The sequence below is a fragment of the Neofelis nebulosa genome, chromosome 7, assembly GCF_028018385.1.
Source record: "Neofelis nebulosa isolate mNeoNeb1 chromosome 7, mNeoNeb1.pri, whole genome shotgun sequence".
In the NCBI taxonomy this organism is placed as follows: Eukaryota; Metazoa; Chordata; class Mammalia; order Carnivora; family Felidae; genus Neofelis; species Neofelis nebulosa.
This window is the reverse complement of record NC_080788.1, coordinates 47146291-47166982: the sequence shown is the minus strand read 5'-3', so window position 1 is coordinate 47166982 and position 20692 is coordinate 47146291. Positions and strand designations below refer to the sequence as shown.

The 20692-nt window shown below is 38.8% G+C and overlaps 1 protein-coding gene and 1 pseudogene across 1 annotated transcript in view; both read left to right on the top strand.

The window, feature by feature from the left end:
- Positions 1-245: 245 nt before the first annotated feature.
- Positions 246-20692, top strand: part of AQP9 (aquaporin 9) — a 47838-nt gene continuing 27391 nt past the window's right edge. Inside the window, exons 1-2 of the mRNA XM_058737587.1 lie at positions 246-359; positions 1093-1892. Coding sequence (XP_058593570.1) covers positions 1782-1892 — 111 coding nt within the window. The 5' untranslated portion in view covers positions 246-359; positions 1093-1781. The remainder of the gene's footprint in view (positions 360-1092; positions 1893-20692) is intronic.
- On the top strand, positions 16257-16341 carry LOC131518385 (U6 spliceosomal RNA; annotated as a pseudogene).

Here is a 20692-nt window from a genome sequence, read left to right as displayed (position 1 = left end):
ATTATGATTTCATATTTCTGTGTGTATGATTGTTTCACTATGCCTGTCTTCCTCATTAGACTCTAAGCTCTGTAAAGGACAAGAACTATGTGTGCTTTGCTAAATGCAGTGCTTGGCACATAATGAGTATGCTATAAATATTTCTTAGATGAGTGAATAAACAGACCAAAGAACACCCTTGTATCATATTAGTTGTAGTCACAGCAATAAAGTCCTGTTTCTCTGGTTCATCTACTGGGACTTTGGAATAGTGTGGTCACAAGTAATCCTTCTGGACAATGGTATCCATGATAACTTAACCAAGAATTAAAGCCAAAATGCTACATTCTTGTCCTGGCTCTGCAATGATGTGCCCTCAGGTAAGTTATAATTTCTTTAGGTCTAAACTCTACCTCACCTACAGATTAGGTATCTCCTTCTGTCCTTTGACTCTCAATAGCTGTTTTCTCCAGATCTCACCTGCCTGCCTCCTCAGTTGGAAATGACTGTAGGCCTCCTGCAAAGGTAGGGAAAGACCTGAAACAGAGCTGGCTTCTCTGTGGGAGGGTTGGGAGGCAGCACAAAGCGTGGGCACTAATTCCATGGGACTGCCTTGATATTCAAAAACAACTGATGCATTCTATCTCTTCAGACAAACTAGCTTTAAAAAACAAGGCTTAAATATTTGACATGACAGGAAGCTAGTCCTAAACAATTTGTTGCCTACAAGGATGATAATTCATCAAACTTAAATAGCATAACCTAGAAGGATTATTTAGATGTATTTAACTCCTTTCTTGTTTAACTGGCGTGGCATATACTCAGACTGATCTCTTTCTGGCTCAGTGACCTCCAACAGTTTCAAGCTGCTATTGTTTATTTTCTATGAATTTTGCTTAAATATTTCATGGTAAACAAAAGGGAGTAACTAGATTTTCAAACCAGAATCCTCCTTCAGAAGAAAGTCAACAAGTTGCTTTCTCCATCATTTTAATTCTTGGATCCCAGTCTATCCTCAGTAGATGAAACCCAGCCACAGTAACCAAGGAGGAGATCCATCCTGTCCTAAAGACTTGCAATGGTCTCTCTGTATGTTAGTTTCTCCATCTCTAGAATGGATGAAGTTGTTCTTACCACCCTGAGGAAGGTGTCATTAAATCACTGGAATTACATTGGAAGAAAACAAGAGGGATTAATCTTGCAGAACAATACATCTGTATTTGCTTTATATTCTCCAATGTGCATGAAAAGTTCCTTCAGAAGAGAATGTTTACACTGGATGTATCTGTACCTGATTTGACAATCCCAAACTACACCCCAACCACCCACTTCTGAACAGGGGAAAAAAAAAAAGAAAACAGAAGACTGCAATTGTGTAACATGCAAATCTTCTGGACGGGAGCCCATCGCTGTGGTTTGGCAACACAACCAGCACAACATCTCTTTTCTCATCTCTTGAAGAAAAAAACAAAACAAAACAAAACAAAAACCAACAGAGAAAAAAATACTTTGAGAATAAAGGTAATGATTAATCTATCAGGCACAAAAAGGATCGTTTGGGGGATTTCAGGTTCTAACCTGCTAATTCAAATAAACAACTGTGAACAGGAGATGACAATTTCACCAGAAGAGGATTAAGTCACGGGTTCTAATTGGCACAGTGTTTGTACAGTCAGAGAAGCTCACCAGACATCTCCAGGAATCTGTGAGCAGTTGTCAAAACTTCCATTTTCATGTGCGAGTGAAGTAGGGACCAGAAGAAGCAGGTATTGGTGGAGAGTGGTCCTTGGAGAAGACCCAAGATGCAGCCTGGGAAAGGACGAAAGGGGAAGAGCTTCAAGCAAAGACTGGTCTTGAAGAGCACCTTAGCTAAAGAAACAATCTCTGAGTTCTTGGGCACCTTTATAATGATCGTAAGTGTTTCCTGAATCCTGACCCAATTATGCCTTCCTTTCTACCCAGCTCGTAATGAATAGTTTTGTTTTCTTTTCTTTAAGTTTGTCGCTAGATTCATCTCTTCCAGGAAATAGGATGTTCCTTCCGGGCTGTTTGGCTCTGTACGGGCTACAAGGTTGGATTTCCATTTACACATTTCATTTATTCACAAGAGTTGATGGGGACAGGAGAGGGGGAGTGAACTACTTTCTTCACTTCAGCAATTTACTGAGATTCTGAGCTGGCTTTGATTAAAGTCAGTCATTAGTAATTTGTCTCATTGATTAATTGACTTATACCTTGTTTATTTCCCACAAATATTGAGGTGACTCAGTCACTTGAAGTAAGAACTGGCAGTCAATAAATATGAGTGGCAAGAAACATCTCAGTATTACAAGTGCTCGGCAAAGATTGTGTTGTCATATCATTTGACTTTTAACAAGTTAGAAATTGCACTAGATAGAAACATGCATTCTACAATCATCCATCTTTGGTTTTACCTCATTTTCCCCCTCTTTTTACCTGAAACTGATATCTAAAGATCTTCAATACAACAGTTATAAGAACCTTGTGTGTGTTTGTGTGTGTGTGTGTGTATAAACAGAAGGATTGATTCTAAGAACCACTCAAGGATTTTGTCCAGAGAACTGCACAGCTATTAAGGAAAGACTGGACAGTTTATGTAAGTGGCATGGGCTCTAAGCTTCCACCCTATTGCATGCTATAGCATTCTTTGGATCCTGAATTTTCAGCTGGAGCCAGAAAATTAAATTTTCAATTATTCTCATATGCAACAACCACTGACTTTAACTTGCTTTAAAAAAAATCCTCTCAAGGGGCTCTTGGGTGGCTTGGTTGGTTAAGCATCTGACTTCGGCTCAGGTCATGATTTCATGGCTCATGAGTTCGAGCCCCGTGTTGGACTCTGTGCTGACATCTCAGAGCCTGGAGCCTGCTTTGTATTTTGTGTCTCCCTCTCTCTTTGCCCTGCTAATGCTCTTTCTCTTTCTCTCTCTTTCTCAAAAATAAATAAATGTTAAAAAAAATTTATTTTTAAAAATCCACTCAAAGATTCCCTACTTCAGTATTAATAATTTCATTTTTCTTAAAGTTGTAGAGATTTGTCCATAAACTTACAAGTTCTTGCTGATGTACAGCATGATAACTACAGTTAATAATACTGTATTGCATATTTGAAAGTTGCTAAGAGCATAGATAAAGTTTGTTATCAGGAGAAAAAAATTTATAACTATGTTGTGATAAATGTTAACCAGACTTATTGTGGTTATCATTTCATAATATATGTAAATATTGAATTATTATATTGTACCCCTGAAGCTAATATAATGTTTATAAGTCAGCTATATCTCAGAATAAAGTTCTTTGCTTTGTATAAATACATAATTTAGGAGAATAAGCCAAGATCAAGAAACAAGTGTGAACTCAAAAAACTGAACTAGTGTAAATTGAGAGAAAGTCGTAAGTATTCTGGTCTCTGAGAACCTCTTTTTTCTGAATTCACTCAAGTATTCTTGAGGCAAATGGACAGCTATTTGCACTCTTTCTTGACTGTCCTCACTTGTGTTAAGAATGTGGATGGGAGGGTGGGTGGTTGGAGAAAAAGAGAGAAAATAAAAGCCAATGATTCTTCTTTAAAAAAAAATTTTTTTTTAATGTATATTTATTTTTGAAGGAGAGAGAGACAGAGTGTGAGCAGGGGTGGGGCAGAGAGAGAGGGAGACACAGAATCTAAAGTAGCTCCAGGCTCTGAGCTGTCAGCACAGAGCCCGATGCGGGGCTCAAACTCACGAGCTGTGAGAACATGACCTGATCCGAAGTCAGACACTTTAAGGGACTAAGCCACTCAGGTGTCCCAAGCCCATGATTCTTCTGATCTTACTCTGTGCTTACTGGAAAATCACCCTCAGCGAGACAAAAACTGTTCATGTTACTTGAAATTTGGTCCCAAAGAAGAGAGTGGATGTCACTACAGACTCGATGCAGCTCTATGGTGACCTGTGGTACTGAGAAGTAAAGCAAATTCAGTTACACTCTATAGTCGTCTGCAGAAAACACGGAGGAGGAAGTGAACTAAACAACCATTTTGCAACTGAAAAAGTTAAAAACCCTCCTTTTTTTTTTTTTAATTTAAACCCTCCTTTCTTAACAAGAAGCTGTTTCTTAATCTCATTCCCTCCGAGTTGAGTAAGTGAAAGTTACCGTCAGCCATTTACTCATACAATTAGTAGCATGTCTTCCCCTACCATTCACGGTAGGAGCTAAACACATATCTTCATACTGTATATTGAAAAATAAAACTTTGTGTCTTCTGGCCAAAGCCAATAATTTCCTAAATGATTCATTTCCATCTCCACTGTACATTAATTTTTTAAAGCAAACTCTTGTGGAATCCATAATTGTGATTATAATATTTTTATTAAGGCTTGGGGGTATATATGCCAGAAGTTTTCGTACAACACAATATTTTTTCTAACCAATTATGTGGCTTTGCTCAACTCTTAGCCAAAATAATTATTTCTGCTTTCTTAGAAAATGTGCATAATATGTTGCTTTGTATAGTAGAAAGCTTTGATTGTTGACAAGGTATGGGCAAAAGGGAACATTTAAAAAAAAAAAAAAGATGGCAGAGGATATGCAGGACTCATCAGTCCTTCAAATTTGGCTTTTCCCCCAGACCCTGAGAGTCTGGTGCCATTTTCCTCCTTACTCTCAAAAATCTGCCCTTAGAAGAAGTATCTTAAACTCATTTATACCATGGTGCAAATGACTAATAAGGCCCACTGGTAGCATTAAGGTCCATGAAAAATTCTTTGTAAACTATAACTAAAAACAGCAATAACTAGGTTATAAGCAAAGAATTAGCTCTAATTTGGGCTTACAGACCCAAATTAGAAAGGGATAGGTATACCTTTTCACCTTTGCTAGTGCCAGGGAGAGGGGTCACAGTGGATCTTCCCTAATACATAGAAGGGTTTCAAAGCCTTGAGCTGCAAACGTAGGGAGGGAGTATGTATTAAGTACCTACCATATGTTAGCTTCTTTACATACATTTGTTTAATCCTACAATAGCTGCATTGGGAAGGTTTTATTATTACTCATAAACAATTGAAGAAATGAGGACTCAAAGAGATGAAGTCACTGGCCGAAACCAGGAAAGCACTGAACTGGCATTCTTTCTAATTCTAGAGCCTACACTTCCCACCCATTGCTGGAGTTCCTTCCACAATGTCCTTGATAGATAGTAAATCAGACTCCCTCCACTTGAACGTCTCCATAGACTGGAGCCATGAGTTAGCTCTCTCATTTGCTTGCAGTCACGTGAGTTTAACTGGTGGGCACCTGATGAGGCCAGACCATGAGTTGTACCCCCAAAGCTTTCTGAAGCAGAAAACACTGCTCAACAAGGGTCACTGCTCAACAAGGGGAAGGGAGCGAGCAGGGGAATCCTTAGCCTTCTGCACATGGCTCAGGGCCTGGGGATTTCAAACTGCACATTACCCACTACACGTAAAGCTCCTGAGATAGGAACCGCTCATAAAATGCTGGCTCCCTTTCCCCATGCTCGCCCCTTCCCCTCTTCTACTTCAGAGTCTTTGTAGTACTTGAAAACAGCTTCTTTGTCTCCTTCTGGACATCTTGCAGCCTCCTTTCCCCAACATCTGCCACAGAACTCTGCACATACATAAATGGGACCCCATAAATGTGTGTTCAATTAAAATGTCTTTTGGTGGCTGAAATTCCCAGAATCTCTAGTCGTTTCTTGTAGCAGCTATGTTTACTCCTCACCACTCCATGCACCTTTTCCTGTCTTCAAATGTTTCCGGATTCTTTGATACAGAGTTCATCCTATTGAAGATGCTGAGGTGAACAGCCTGGCAAGCAGCTATATTTCCTCTTGTAGTGGAAGGGCATCCTTCCAGGGCAGAATTTATGAGTGGGTGATCATCTCCTTGTGTATTGGGAAAGACTCTAAATTCTTGTCTCACTCTGTCAAGGTTGCACATTAGAGATCTACCTTTTGGCATCTCCAAGATTGAAAAAATGTAAATACTTCTGCTAAAAGTAATAGCCTCGATCTGTGCCCTGAAGGTGAAATAGAATGAGCAGAGACCTGGGACACAGGATGTGGAGGGCATAAGGGAGTGGGCAGTGCAGGAGGGAGGGAGGAAGTGAGATGGATGGCACATGACAAATGTCAAACCCCACAGTGATTTCCATATCTGCTTCTGCCTTCCTCCGTGACTTCATGACCAAACTTCCCACCTTGCCAAAGTCACTGGGTTTGCCATTCTGTTCTTGGAGAGATACCAGATATGCTAACTATAGAAATTCTAGGTCTTTAAAATTATTATTACAAAGTGTGCTCAGATCTTAGAGTGGGTCTATTTCATACTGGAGAGCTTTTGAAACAAAAGAATATATGATTAGCATTTAGAGTAAAATAGGAAAATTCTTAAAACAAGCCAGTTCTTAAAATAAGTGCTTTGCAGGGCATAATTCAGGACATTTGGAACTGCTACATATTTAGAATTTCCAGGTACTAGTAGGACAGCTCTGAGAACCGGATGAGATAGATGTTGCTGGCCCTTCCTATTGATGGGGAAGCTGACACACAGATTGATGCAATCATATGTCCTTTGAGTCAGTGTGGAGCCCACACTGCCTTAAGCATAAACTTCTCTTGGTTTCCACTGCGTTTTCCCTCCAAGAGGCATAGAGTGCCTTCTCAGGTAGATTATTTCTTTCAATTTCATTTTGGTTAATATACAGTGTTATATTTCAGGTGTACAATGTAGAAATTCAACTAGTCTATATATTACTCAGTGCTCATCATGATAAGTGTACTTTTAATCCCCTTTACCTATTTCATCCAGCCCCCACCTACCTTCCCTCTGGTTACCAGTTTGTGCTCTAGAGAGTTTGTCTCTTTTTGTCTTTGCTTGTTTTGTTTATTAAATTCCACATATGAGTGAAATCGTGTGGTGTTTGTTTACTTAGCATTATACTCTCTAGATCCATCCATGTTGTTGCACATCTCATATAGATTCTTGTTTATTGTTATATTTATATCTTTCCTGGGGGGAAGGGAGAGAAAGAGAGAGGGAGAGGGAGAAAGAAAGAGATACAGAGAGAGAAAGATATCAACTCCATTTTGCCCGGTGGGAGAAATAGGTATAACATAATTAAGAGGTTCACCCAAGGTCACCCAGCCCATGAATGTGAGAGCTGGGCTTGATATCTTGGCTTTAGTTATTACTAATGTACCATTGTTTGGTGAGAATTAACTCCTTTCATGGGAAAGCTCAAGAGAACTTTACTAATTTTATAGCCTAAAATACATTAGATAGTAAAGGTACCAAAAGATGCTTATATAGAGCAGACATGATCCTGGCAGAGAAATTTTACAGAAGCTCTATTAGCATAGAGTTTATGGACCACTTCAGTATCTACAAACACACTCAAAGCTCTTGTAACACTAGGGTTCTGAGGTGGTTCAGTCATATCTTCATGTCCTTAATGAACACATTGACCATGCATTGCACTGTGTTTCCCCTAGAGCTTCTATTTTCTGGATTCTCCTTGAGGACACCTTGTGGCTCAGAGCAAGGGACCAATAGGCAAAGGGGAATAAAGGGACACCATAACTCTTCTCTCACACTTTCTTGCTCAACAGTCACCTGCCCTTTCTCTGTTTCCTCTCTGCTTGGTCTGGCTTATGACTTTGCAAAGACCTGTCCCCCTCCAGGCCTGGCTGCCAATGATGAGGGTCCCACTGAGCTAGAGCTGTCAGTCTGCCAACATATGATTGGGCAGAAGCCTCTGCTGTCAGCAGTGCCTGGCTGATTCTGGCCCCAAATGCCATGCCTCTGTGTCCTTCAGATGAAGAAACAGAGACCCACACACTCACAGGATTCTGTCAAATGCTTTTTCCACCACAGTCAATTCCACCTGATTCTTATTATTTACTTTTGATTTACATTTAGTTCTCAGCCTCTCATGGGTCTGTACTTCTGTACTGGGTGTTCTGTCACTTTAAGAAAGTCCCAGGTTCTAAATATGAAAGTGTGGAAGAACTAAGCATGTAGGGTTCTATGTGGGCCCTTGCCTTGTACCTTTAGCAGCTTTGAGAAGGCTGATGCAGAAGGTTCTCTGCCTTCCAGCATGGTGATGAGATGAGGACAAAAGACCAGGAAAGGGGTAAACATTTGTTGAACATACACTATACCCAGACAATCATTAGTTCTGGAAAAATCTCATAAGGTAAGGGAATTTTTCTTATTTTACAGATAAGGAAAGGAAGGCTTAGTATGATCGAGTAACTTGCCCACAGGCAAATATGTGGTGGAGCTGGGATTAGAATCAAATCTCTGGTTTTTCTTCACCATGCTGAAATTACCGTTCTCATGTATGCTTTTGAACTTCCACTGCTGTTGCCTGAAACAATATATGTTTTATATGTTTTCAAAATGTACATATATGGCTTCATAGTTTGTATGCCTTCTACGATTTGAAAATTTCCTCCCAAATACACTTTCTGAGATTTATCTATTTGGGGACATGTAGGTGTAGGCAATTCATTTTACTTTTGTAGTACGGTGGGTTTGTGTATCCATTCCCCTCTTGAACTGTTATGTGGTTTGCAACACATTACCAACACTGCTGCAGTGAACGTCTTTGTACGTGTCCTGTATGTGTGTCCCAGAGTTCTTCTGAGTACATACTTAGAAGTAGGTTTGGTGGCCCTAGGCATGTGCATCTTCAACTTCATGCATATTGTAAAATTGCTCTTTAAAGTGGTTTTAAATTTAAGTACCATCAGTAACATAGGAGTCCCCGTTTTCCATGTACTCACTGACCCTTGGTATTATCCAACTTTTAGATTTTTGTCCATTCGACATATAAGAAACCATGGTGCCTGGGTGGGTCAGTTGATTAAGTGTCTGACCTTTGATTTCGGCTCAGGTCATGATCTCATGGTTTGTGAGACTGAGCCCCGCGTTAGTCTTTGCGCTGACATGCGACAGTGCTGAGCCTGCTTGGGATTTTCTCTCTCCCTCTCTCAGTGCCTTTCCCTCGTGCGTTCTCTCTCTCTCTCTCTCTCTCTCTCTCTCTCTCTCTCTCTCTCTCTCCTCTCTCTCTCTCCCTCTCTCTCTCTCTCAAAATAAATAAATAAACTTAAAAAAAAAAGAAATAGAATTTCACTAGTAATTTTAATGAATTTCTAGTGCAATCCACAATCTTTTTCAGGTTTACTGAAGCTTTAGCTTTCCTATTCTTTAAATTGTCTGTTCATATCCTCTGCATTTTTAAACTTTTTCTTATTGATTATAATAGGATTTTGATATTTTGTGTTTTCTTATAGCTTAATGTCTTACTTTTCATAGTTAAGTCTTCAAATCATTAGAATTTATTCTGGTGTATGGTGCAGAGTAGGTGCCCTTTATCTGGTAAAATAGCCAATTGTTTCAGTAATGTATTTGACCAGTCTGTTCTGCTTCTACTGATTGTGATGATATCATATACCCGTTAGATAGATCATATATCAGTTCATATATGAAGGTGGTTGTATGTCAAAACTTTTTTTAGTTCTAGTGATTTCTCTGTCCAAACCAGCACCAATGCCATATATTTTTGTTATAATTACTTTCTTTTTTTTCTTCCAAGTTTTTATTTAAATTCAAATTAGTTAACCTATAGCGCAATATTGGTTTCAGGATTAGAACCCAGTAATTCATCACTTACATATAACACCCAGTGCTCCCACAACAAGTGCCCTTCTTAATGTGAAATGCTCTATTGGGTTGTGCTGGTACAAACAATTTTTTTTTTTCCTGAGAATATGAGAACTTTTATTTTCTTTCTTTCTAGACCTTAATATTTAATTTCTTCTTATTATCATGGTTAAAACCTTCCTAGTACAAGGTTATTAGAAGCTATCATTGTAGCATTGTTATTTTATTCCCAACTTTAAAGAATCTACTTCTCATGTTTTACCATTAAGTGTGATAGTTCCTATAGGCTTTGGGTAGGCATTCTTGATTTGAGTAAGGGAATTCCTATCTGCCCCTCATTTACTAAAGCTTTCATTAGGGATGTTTATTGAATTTTTTAAAAAGTATCTCTTCTATATTTATTGAGATAAGCATAGGGGTTACTCTTTTATCTGTTGATGAAGAAAATTACATTGACAATGTTTTTAGCATTAAACCATCCTTACATTTCTGAGATGAATTTCCACCTAATCATGTGGCATTTCAATTGCAATGTTTTATTAAGGAATTGGACTATAATTTCTTTTTATGTTGTCCTTTGTCTAATTTAATCACCAAGATTACATTAGCACCATGAAAAGTAGTTCTTTCCCTCTTTTTATATTTTCTATATTTTCTATTTTATATTTATATTTATATTTTCTGTGTTGCAAACCACATAACAGTTCACGAGGGGAATGGATACACAAACCCACCGTACTACAACACTTTGTATAAAGTAAGGATTACCTACTCCTTGAAGATTAGTTAGCATATGCACTAAAAAAAGAGCGAGAGAGAGAGAAGTGTACAAGAAGATTTCTCTAAAACTTATGTCTAATTGTCTAAGTTAGATTTTCCATTCTTTTTTTTTTAATTTCTTTAATGTTTATTTATTATTTTGAGAGAGAGAGCACAAGTTGGGGAGAGGCAGAGAGAGAGGGAGACACAGGATACGAAGCAGGCTCCAGGCTCCGAGCCGTCAACACGTGGCCTGATGCAGGGCTTGAACTGACAGAACTTGAGATCATGACCTGAGCCGAAGTCAGACACTCAGCCAAACCAACCGCGCCACCCAGGAGCCCCCAGATTTTCTATTCTTAATTACATTTTAGCAATTTATATTTTTTCTACATTGTACTTCATTTGTGTTTTCAAACATAGTTTTTCAAAATTGCTAATATTTTCAAAATCAATACAGTGAAAGCAATAATTGTGAAATAATTTTTCATAGTATTTCCATATGGCTCTTAATATCTCTACTGTACTTGTGATGATTCTCTCTAATTTTTAATGTGTTTTTTTTCACAGTAATTTCTGCTTTGATCTTTTTTTTTTTTTTAAGTTTCTTTTGAGAGAAAGAGAAGAGAGAGAGCATGAACAGGGAGAGGCACAGAGAGGGAGAGAGAGAATACCAAGCAGAGGCTCAATCTCATGAACGAACTGTGAGATCATGACCTGAGCAGAAATCAAGAGTCTGACCCTTAACTGACTGAACCACCCAGGTGCCCGGCCCCCCTTTTGAAGTGACCTTTCTTACATTTTTCCATCGAGTTGAACAGGTTTCTTTATTTCTCCCCTTTCTCCTGTGCTTGTTCTATTTTTAAGTATTTACCCTTTCATCTTTAGAAAATGTATTCTAGAGTTAACAAAATTTAAAGTGAATCAACTTCTTTCCTTCTGAACAACACAAAAACTTTTTAAAATCCTGATTGTAATCAACCACTCTATCTTACATGTCATTATTGTCTGATATTTAAATTCTACCTCCAATATTTTTATTATTGGTATTTTTAATGATGATTACTTATTTAAATTTACTACCACTTATCACTTTATTTGCTAATTACTTATACATCTATGCATTACTTTTAGGTGCATTTTCCTTCTTTGTGCAGTAAAAAAAACCTTTCCTTAGGAAATTTTCCAGAAAGGGTGTGTGAGGAATAAACTTTCTCTGTCTTTGTTTGCCTGAGTTTTTCTTTATTTCACTCTCAAGTTTCAATGATTGGCTGATGAATTTGAGGTTGACAACTGGTTTTGCTTGGCAATTCGCAGGTGTCCTTCCAATGTCTCTTATTGCTGTTGACAAGTCTAGTGTTCATCTAATTCTTGTCTTAATCTGAATTTCCCTAGTTTCTATTAAGAGTTTCTCTTTTTATGTGGCACACACACACGCGCGCACACACAAATATTATACAGCCATAAAAAAGGAGGAGATCTTGCCGTTTGCAACAACATGGACAGGCCTAGATAGAGGGGGTATTTAAGCCAGACTGAGAAAGACACATACCATGTGATTTCACTCAGATGTGGCATCTAAAAAAACATAATGAATGGATAAATAAACAAAATGCAGAATCAGGCCTATAAATACAGAGAACAAAATGATGGTCACCAGAGGGGAGAAGAATAAAGGAATGGGCAAAATGGGTGAAGGGGAGTGGGAGATACAGGCTTCCAGGAATAAAAGTCATAGCATAGGGAATCTAGTCAATGGTATTGTAATAGTGTTGTTTGGTGACAGAGGGTAACTGCATTGGAAAGGAGCAGAATATAACATATAGAGAAGTTGAATCACTATGTTGTACACCTAAAACTAATGTAACATTGTGTTTCAACTATACTGAAATTTTAAAAATTATAAAAGCAACAACAACAACAAAAAGACTTTCTCTTTTTTTTCCCTTGAAATTTCACTACAATATGACCAGGGCTTATTTTATCTTATACATAACACTCAGGATTCATTGTTTATCAGCATTTAAAGATTCACAATTTATACAGTTCTAGAAAATTCTTAATTTAATCGCCTTGCCTCTCCCCAGTGTCTCTGTTTTCTCCTTATAGAATTCCTATTAAATGTGCATATATGCCTGACCTTCTTACTTTTTTAATTTATGTCTCTACCCTTCTCTCATATTTGTATCTCTTAATCTCTCCATGATGAATTTTATGTAGTTGTCTCAAATCTATTTTCCAATGCACGAATTCCTCTCTGTTGTATCTAATCTTTTAATACATTCATTAAGTCTTTAGTTTCATTAATATGTTTTCATTTCTAGAAGTTCTATTTGGTTCTTTTCAAAAATTGCTTTTCTTTTCTCTTCTCATGTGTTTATTTCTTTTCTCTCTCTAACTCACTAAAGCCTAATGTACCGATGGTATTTTATGATTGTTCTGTTCATCTCAAATTTTGGGGGAACTAATAATCCTGTTTATTTTATGCACTCTCATTCACAAAAGAAAACTTCCTTTAGTGTTTTCTAAATTTGTAGTGTAAACTCTTCCAGCAGGGTTTGCTTTTCTCTGTGGGAATTCTGTACGGCCTGCACTGTGGGGTTGTTCTTCCACAGCAGTCTTACATTTGTTTCTGGGAGGTTGCTTGGGTATATCACCAACAAGAAATGATTGTTGTAAAGTGGAAAACTAGAAAAGGAAGACTGATGAATGTGCATACCCTGTTGAAGAGCACTCTCTCCAAAAAAGTGGCACTCTGCAGGGCATCTAGGTGGCTCAGTCTGTTAAGTGCCTGACTCTTGGTTTCTGCTCAGGTCATGATCTCACAGTTTTGTGGATTTGAGCCCCACATTAGGCTCTGCATTGACAGTACAGAGCCTTCTTGGGATTCTCTGTCTCCCTTTCTCTCTGTTCTCCCCACCCCCCTCGCTCACTCTCTCTCTCTCTCACTCAAAAATAAATGAATAAACATTAAAAATATTAAAAAAAAAAAAAAAAAAAAAGAATGTCTCTCTGCTCCCTTTCCCCCACATGAGATGTGTGACCATGAATGACTAACTAGGAAATCCCATGCTTTCTCCAAATGAAGCTGACTCTCTTCTAGTCCTTACAGCCTGAGTCAGGATCAGCTGAAGGAGGACTTTCCTATAGAGTTCCCCTTACCAACAGTGAACATGAAGGGCCAGACTGGCCTGGAAAATTTCAGAGTTCCAAAAGACCTGGGGAGAAAAGTCTGTTCTGGGTCATTGATCTAAAGGCTACAGATTCCTAAAGCCAAACAATTCTGCCAAACAGAACTCTGTTTTTGATCCCTGAGTTTGAATTTTGACTCAGAAAACTTGCTACATTCATTGACTTTCAAAGAGGAAGTATTTTTGTTTTCTACTTTCCAGAATGGGTTTGGTTCGTTTTTTTCTTTAGTGACAAAGCCCATTGCAACATGTTTCCATTACTTGACAAGAAAGGAGAACATAGAAATGAGAGCAGACGTTGTCTCCTCTTTACTCATCAACCTTATGATGAAGATACAGCATAAACTGAGGGACTGGGAGGAAGAGAAGCCTCATAAAAGAGAGGTAGCTGATAGGTCTGATCAAAATGCTAAAACAGCTCAGCAATGAAGTCTACTCCATACATGTAGTGGGCACCTTATTTCATGTCCTGGTAGGACTGCTGAGCTCACTGAACCCACCAAGCAAAGAAAATGCTTTAAGAGAAAATATGCCAGCAAAATGTGCCCCCCTCCTCCATCATGATGGATTGGCTGATCATGCTAAGACACACAGTCCCGGCATGACCAGCCAAGACCAAAAAAGATCTGAGGGCTTCACTTCTCTCCCAGCCTAGAATCAGCCCACACGCCTTAGTCTCTATTTCAAAGTTTAGATTTTCTAAGGAGGAAACCTCCTGAAAAACCCATGCCTCTATCAACAAATAAGTGGTTAAATAAATTGTGGTGCATCCTTACAATGAACTGCTATATACAAATTAGAGATAATGAGGCCAATTTTTATATGCTGTTATGAAAAGATTCATTAAGCTACCAACTTGAAAAAGTCAGCAGAAAATGGTATGTATAAAATACTCCTATTTGTATAAACACATACACACACACACACACACACACACACATTTTTACAGGATATATCAGGAAGTAGTGATATTAGTTACTGTAAAGAATAAAATATAAAATCTGGGATGGGAAAGAGACAAATTTCTTTTATTTTTTAAGTTTTTTTGCTTGAGAGAGAGTGCTTGTGAACAAGGGAGGAGCAGAGTGAGAGGGGGACAGAGGATCTGAAGCGAGGTCTGTGCTGATAGCAGAGAGCCCAATACAGGTGAGATCATGACCTGAGCCAAAGTCAGATGCTTAACTGAATGAGCCACCCACACAAACCAAGAGATAAATTTCTTATATTTTATTGTATACCCTTTGTATTTGAAAAAAATTTTACATATTCATGTACATTTTCTTCAATCCCCTGTTCCCCTAAAAGAGCTGACTCAGCAGATCTTCTCCCTTCAATGTGTTTTAGGGAGTTGCTCATAATGTGTTCTGAAGAATACTAGTTCCATGAAATGCAAATAAGGATTAAGTGAAAGAAAATATGCTGTCCATCCCAAATATGTTTGGAAAACACTGGGTTAAACCAAGTTAAGCAGTTTCTTCAACTATAGGACTTATCAGAGCTTTTAATGTTCACTATAAACTCTAAGAGGGAAATAGAATATATAGGCCCTGGACTTACTTGACCACAAATTCCTTTTTTATTTTATTAATGTGTATTTATTTTGAGAGAGAAAGAGAGAGAGAGAGAGAGAGAGAGAGAGAGAGAGAGAGAGAGAGAAAAGGCAGAGAGAGAGAGGGAAAGAGAGAGAATCCCAAGCAGGCTCCTCTCTATCAGCACAGAACCCGACTCAGCTTGATCTCACAAACCATGAGATCATGACTGGAGCCAAAACCAACAATCAGATGTGTAATCAACTGAGCCACCCAGTCACCCCAACAAATCCCTTTTTAAAATTTTAATTTCAGTATAGTTAATAGATAGTGCTATATTGATTTCAGGCATACAATATAGTGATTCAACAATTCTATACATTGCTCAATGCTCATCAGGATAAGTGTACTCTTAACCCTATTACCTATCTCACCCATCACCCACACCCACCTCCACTCTGGTAGCCATCAGTTTTCTATAGTTAAGAATCTGTTTCCTGGTCTGTCTCTATTTTTCCTTTGTTCATTTGCTTTGTTTCTTAAATTCCACACATGAGTGAGATCATATGGTATTTGTCTTTCTCTGACTGACTGATTTTGCTTAGCATTATACCCTCTAGATCCATCCATCACCTTGGAAATGGCAAGATTTCATTCCTTTTTATAACTGAATAATACTCCATTGTATGTATTTATACCACATCTTCCTTATCCATTCATGCATCATTGGACACTGGGGTGCTTCCATAATTTGACTATTTTAAATAATGCTGCAATAAACATAAAGGTGCATATATTTTTTGAATTAGTGTTTTCATATTCTTTGAGTAAATACCCACTAGTGTGATTACTGTATTATATGGTCATTCTATTTTCAATTTTTTGAGGAACATCCATACTGTTTTCCCCAGTGCTGCACTAGCTTGCATTCCTACAAATAGTGCATAAGGGTTCCTTTTTTCCACATCCTCGCCAACACTTGTTTCTTGTGTTTTTTATTTTAGACATTCTGACATGTGTGAAGTAATAGCTCATTGTAGTTTTGATTTGCACTACCTGATGATGAGTGATGTTGAGCATGTTTTCACGTGTCTGTTGGCCATCTGTATGTCTTCTTTGGAGAAAAATTAGAATAATACAGAGAAGATTAGCATGGCCCCTGCAAAGATCCTTTTTTTTTTTTTTTTTTTTTTTGAGGAGCATCTCATGGAACTGATGGTCTGTGGAACATACTGGGTCTGGAATGAATCTAAGAAACAAATTTGCCCCAGAATTCCTGTCTTCAGGTATCTTCCAGACTGAAGGTGACCCAAGGTGTTCTTAACATTGTTAGGTCACTTTGAATAAAGAGAGAGCTGTCCTTAGGGTACCTGGGTGGCCCCACTGGTTAAGCATCCGACTTGGGCTCAGGTCATGATCTCACGGTTTGTGCGTTCAAGCCCCACATCAAGTTTCTGCTGTTAGTGCAGAACCTACGTTGGATTCTCTGTATGTCTGTCCCTCCCCTGCTCACATGCTTTTTCTGTCTCTCCCAAACATAAATAAACATTTACCAAGAAAAGTGGGGGAGGGGGAGAGAGCTGTCCTCAGCAACCCTCCATCTATGTACAGCATCATCAGACCCATGTTTATCCTATTGAACACTCATACCTTAATAAATAAATGTTTAATTAGTTCCTAATTCTGACCCAGGGATTGTGATCAAGTTCTTGTCCAAGCAAGCATTATTTTGGATGAGTTGAGGGACATGAACACCTGATATAGGCCAGAAAAGGAGAGAATTGTTCTTTTCATCTTATGAGAAAGAATGACGTTTAATCACCTTATATTTCTGAGACCCAAGTTTGTGCTTCATCCTCTTTTCTACTTAGAGAGCACTGAGGTTGGCCATTCGCCCATTCACCTGGTTCTCAAATTTCAGATTCCTCTGTTTTTATGAGCTTGCCCTAACATCATCTCTTTTCAAGTACAGCTGGTTCTTGAGGGGTGACTGATCATATCCTGATATTTTCTCAGGCTACATACCATCAAATACTTTATTTTTAACCAGAAGGTCCAGGTTTCAGTCTTGGGTTTTTTTGTGACTATTTTTGTTATGACTGAGAACATTTTATTTTCCAGTTTGAAAACTAACTGACTAGAAAGCTGTGCATAAATATGCATTCTGTCCTAATAAAGGGAACAAACAGACCCACCAAAACAACAGCAGTTGGCACAGGAGGGACACAGAGCTAGGAATCAGAAGACCTGGTTCCAGACTCAAATTCTGCCACTTATTAGCTGTATGAATTCTGTCAGGTTATCCAGTCTTCCATTTTTTTAAAAAAAGTTTTTATGTTAATTCCAGTTAGTATACAGTGTAATATTAGTTTCAGGTGTACAATATAGTGATTCAACACTTCCATACAACACGCAGTGCTCAACACAAGTGCCCTCCTTAATCCCCATCACCTATTTCACCCATTACCCCGACCCCAACCATCAGTTTGCTCTCTATAGTTAAGAGTCTGTGTTGGTTTGTCTCTCTCCAGCCTTCCACTTTTTGTTCTATTTAAAAAACATTTTTTTTAACGTTTATTTATTTTTGAGAGAGAGAAACAGACTGAGAGCTGGGGAGGGGCAGAGACTGAGACAAAGAATTCAAAGCAGGCTCCAGGCTCTGAGCTGTCAGCACAGAGCCCAACCTGGGGCTCAAACCCACGAACCGTGAGATCATGACCTGAGCTGAAGTTGGACACTTACCCAACTGAACCACCCAGGTGCCCTGGCCTTCCAATTTTTAAATGCGGATTAAATGTTGGGAAGAATAATGGAAGCAATGTACATGACAGTATGATACATGTGCTATTAATGTTTGTTCATTCACCTATCCAGTAGTCAAAATCATGTGTAGTCAAACCTGGGCCCCATGTGTGTGAATGTGAGAAATTCTCTTAACCTCTCTAAACTTCATTCCCTTGTTCGTAAAATGGAGGAAGAGAGAGGACCTGACTCAAAGGGTTGATGTGAGGACCAATGGGCTAATGTATGGAAAGTACTTAACTCATAAAAAGCACTCAATAAAATGTTAGCTGTTGTTGTTGTTTCTATTATCATGACATGTTCCAGTGGATATAGTCACAAAAACTAAATAGATGTATGATAAGTAGGATGTGCGACTTATAGTAACATATACCTACAGCACAGGCTGAAGGGCCAAGGTTTGCAGAGAATGTATTGACAGATTGGCATTTGTTCTCCTTCCTCTCCAGTTACAAAAAACAAAATGTTTATAGGAGGAGGAGAACCTCTGGCAAAGGCCCAAAGTGACTCCCTTCTCAAGAATGGAGACTATACGGGGCACCCGGGTGGCTGAGTCACTTTAGCGTCTGACCCTTGATTTCGGCTCAAGTCATGATCTCACAGTTCATGAGTTCAAGCCCTGCATCAGGCTCTGCGCTGACAGTGTGGAGCCTGCGTGGGATTCTCTCTCTCTCCCTCTTTCTCTGTCCTTCCCCAACTCATGCATTCTCTCTCTCAAAATAAACTGTACAAAATAATAATGGAGACTGTGCTTTTGGTCTCCCTATCACTGCTACCTTAAAGTCTTGCCCATAGTCAGTCTTTCATTTGAAGGTAGCCACAGATTCTCTCTCCAGGAACTGAGAGTCTGTGCTGCATCTCATCTTGGGGCTGCTATCACCAGGATATCTGTGGGGTCAGGAAGTCACCAACACCAAAAGCTAAATGGATTTCTCCTCCCAGGACTTAAGATGGGAGTCAGTAGCCCCAAAGCTTATTGAGATGAGGCAGGTAACATATATGGATGAAGTGGACATGGCAGGGTTAAGAAGGAAGTGTTTGTCCTGTCTCAGGAGGCGTCTGCCACCCAGACTGTCTCCACTGTGGCCAAGTAGGAATGGGGTAGATTTTTATCAGACTTTCAAGTTTGAAAAAAAGAAAGGTCTATGTGTAATTTTTCTTTTTAAATACTGGCAACAAGGGTGCCTGGGTAGCTCAGTAGGTCAAGCTCAAACTCTTGATTTCAGCTCATATCATGATCTCATGGTTCATGAGATGGAGCCCTGCGTTGGATTCCATGCTGGGCATGGAGCCTGCTTTGGATTCTCTCTGCCCCTAACCCCTAAAACCAATAAATAACCATTAAAAAATAAGATTATATACTAGCGACAATTTCTAAAATTTAAAAAAAAAATCACCATGTAGGCCAAGCATATCTCTGAGTCAATCCCACTCATAGACTGTCTTCAGTCATGGACCACCAGTTTGTGACTGTGCTCTCAAGATGTCCTTAGCCACACTCTACAAACTATTCTCACCAGAAAAGGGCAAGTGGAGAGACTCTGAGGGCCTCAGCCTTCTATTCAATATCATCTGTTTATAAGAGGCCTGCTATTGGAAATCAAATTCCTTAGTGCAAGATTGTGATCCTTTTGTTTTCTCATCCTAACACCTGGCAAAATTGACTGAGGCAATCATGTGAAAACCATTTTTATTTCAGGCAGTACCAGAAGAGAAATCTTGATCTCATATAATTTTAATCAAGTTGCTCATTAGGCCAATCTGTTATGTGCATATATTAATACATCTCAGATTTAATAGTATTATTAAATACTATGATGATTCAATAATTTGGGGGTATTAATCAGATAATTCAAGAATTTGGGGAGACTGAAATGTCAAAACAGCTGTCACTTAGGTCGTAAGACTAAACTATAAAACCACATTTCCAGGTATACTTTCCCTAGCCATAAATGCTTAAGCCATTTACTAATAACAAGCTTAGTGGGGTGCCTGGGTGGCTCAGTCGGTTGAGAGTCCAACTTCAGTTCAGGTCATGATCTTGCGATTCGTGGGTCTGAGCCCTTCATTGGGCTCTGTGCTAACAGCTCAGGGCCTGGAGCCTGCTTCAGATTTTGTGTCTCCCTCTCCTGCCCTTCCCCCACTCACACTTTGTCTCTCTCTCTCTCTCTCTCTCTCTCTCTCAAACATAAATAGACATCAAAAAAAAATAACAAGCTTAGAATATTAAATAACAGCACCACACTTCATCCATATTTTTCTTACCGGTTCTCAGCTATCTTACCTCTCCCACTACTCTGTGAGCTCTTAGAGGACCTGTGTCTGAATTTTGTTTGCAACCCTGCTACCATGAGGCACCACATGTGCCGAATGTACATATGTATGGAAGAATAAATGACAAGAGGAAGGAATGGCTGAGTGAATGCCAGATCACAATTAGGGCTACTTGCAGATTTAGGGATCTTAGTTTACTATATTACATTTTTTGAAAGACAGACTTGTAAAGCACAAATCTGGACACACTACTTATTTTGTTCAGGTACAGTTGAGGGCAGTTTAGGGTAAGTGAAGAAACACAACCTTTGGACACAAATGTTAATTTTAGGTTCCAAAAAAATCTTTTCACTAGTTGTATGGCCTCCGGCAAATTACTTAATTTCTTTGTCCAAGGGTTTCTTTAGAAGAAAACAGCATTGTTTTCCTTCCCTGGAGTTATTATGGGGACTAAAAGAGAGTATTTGTA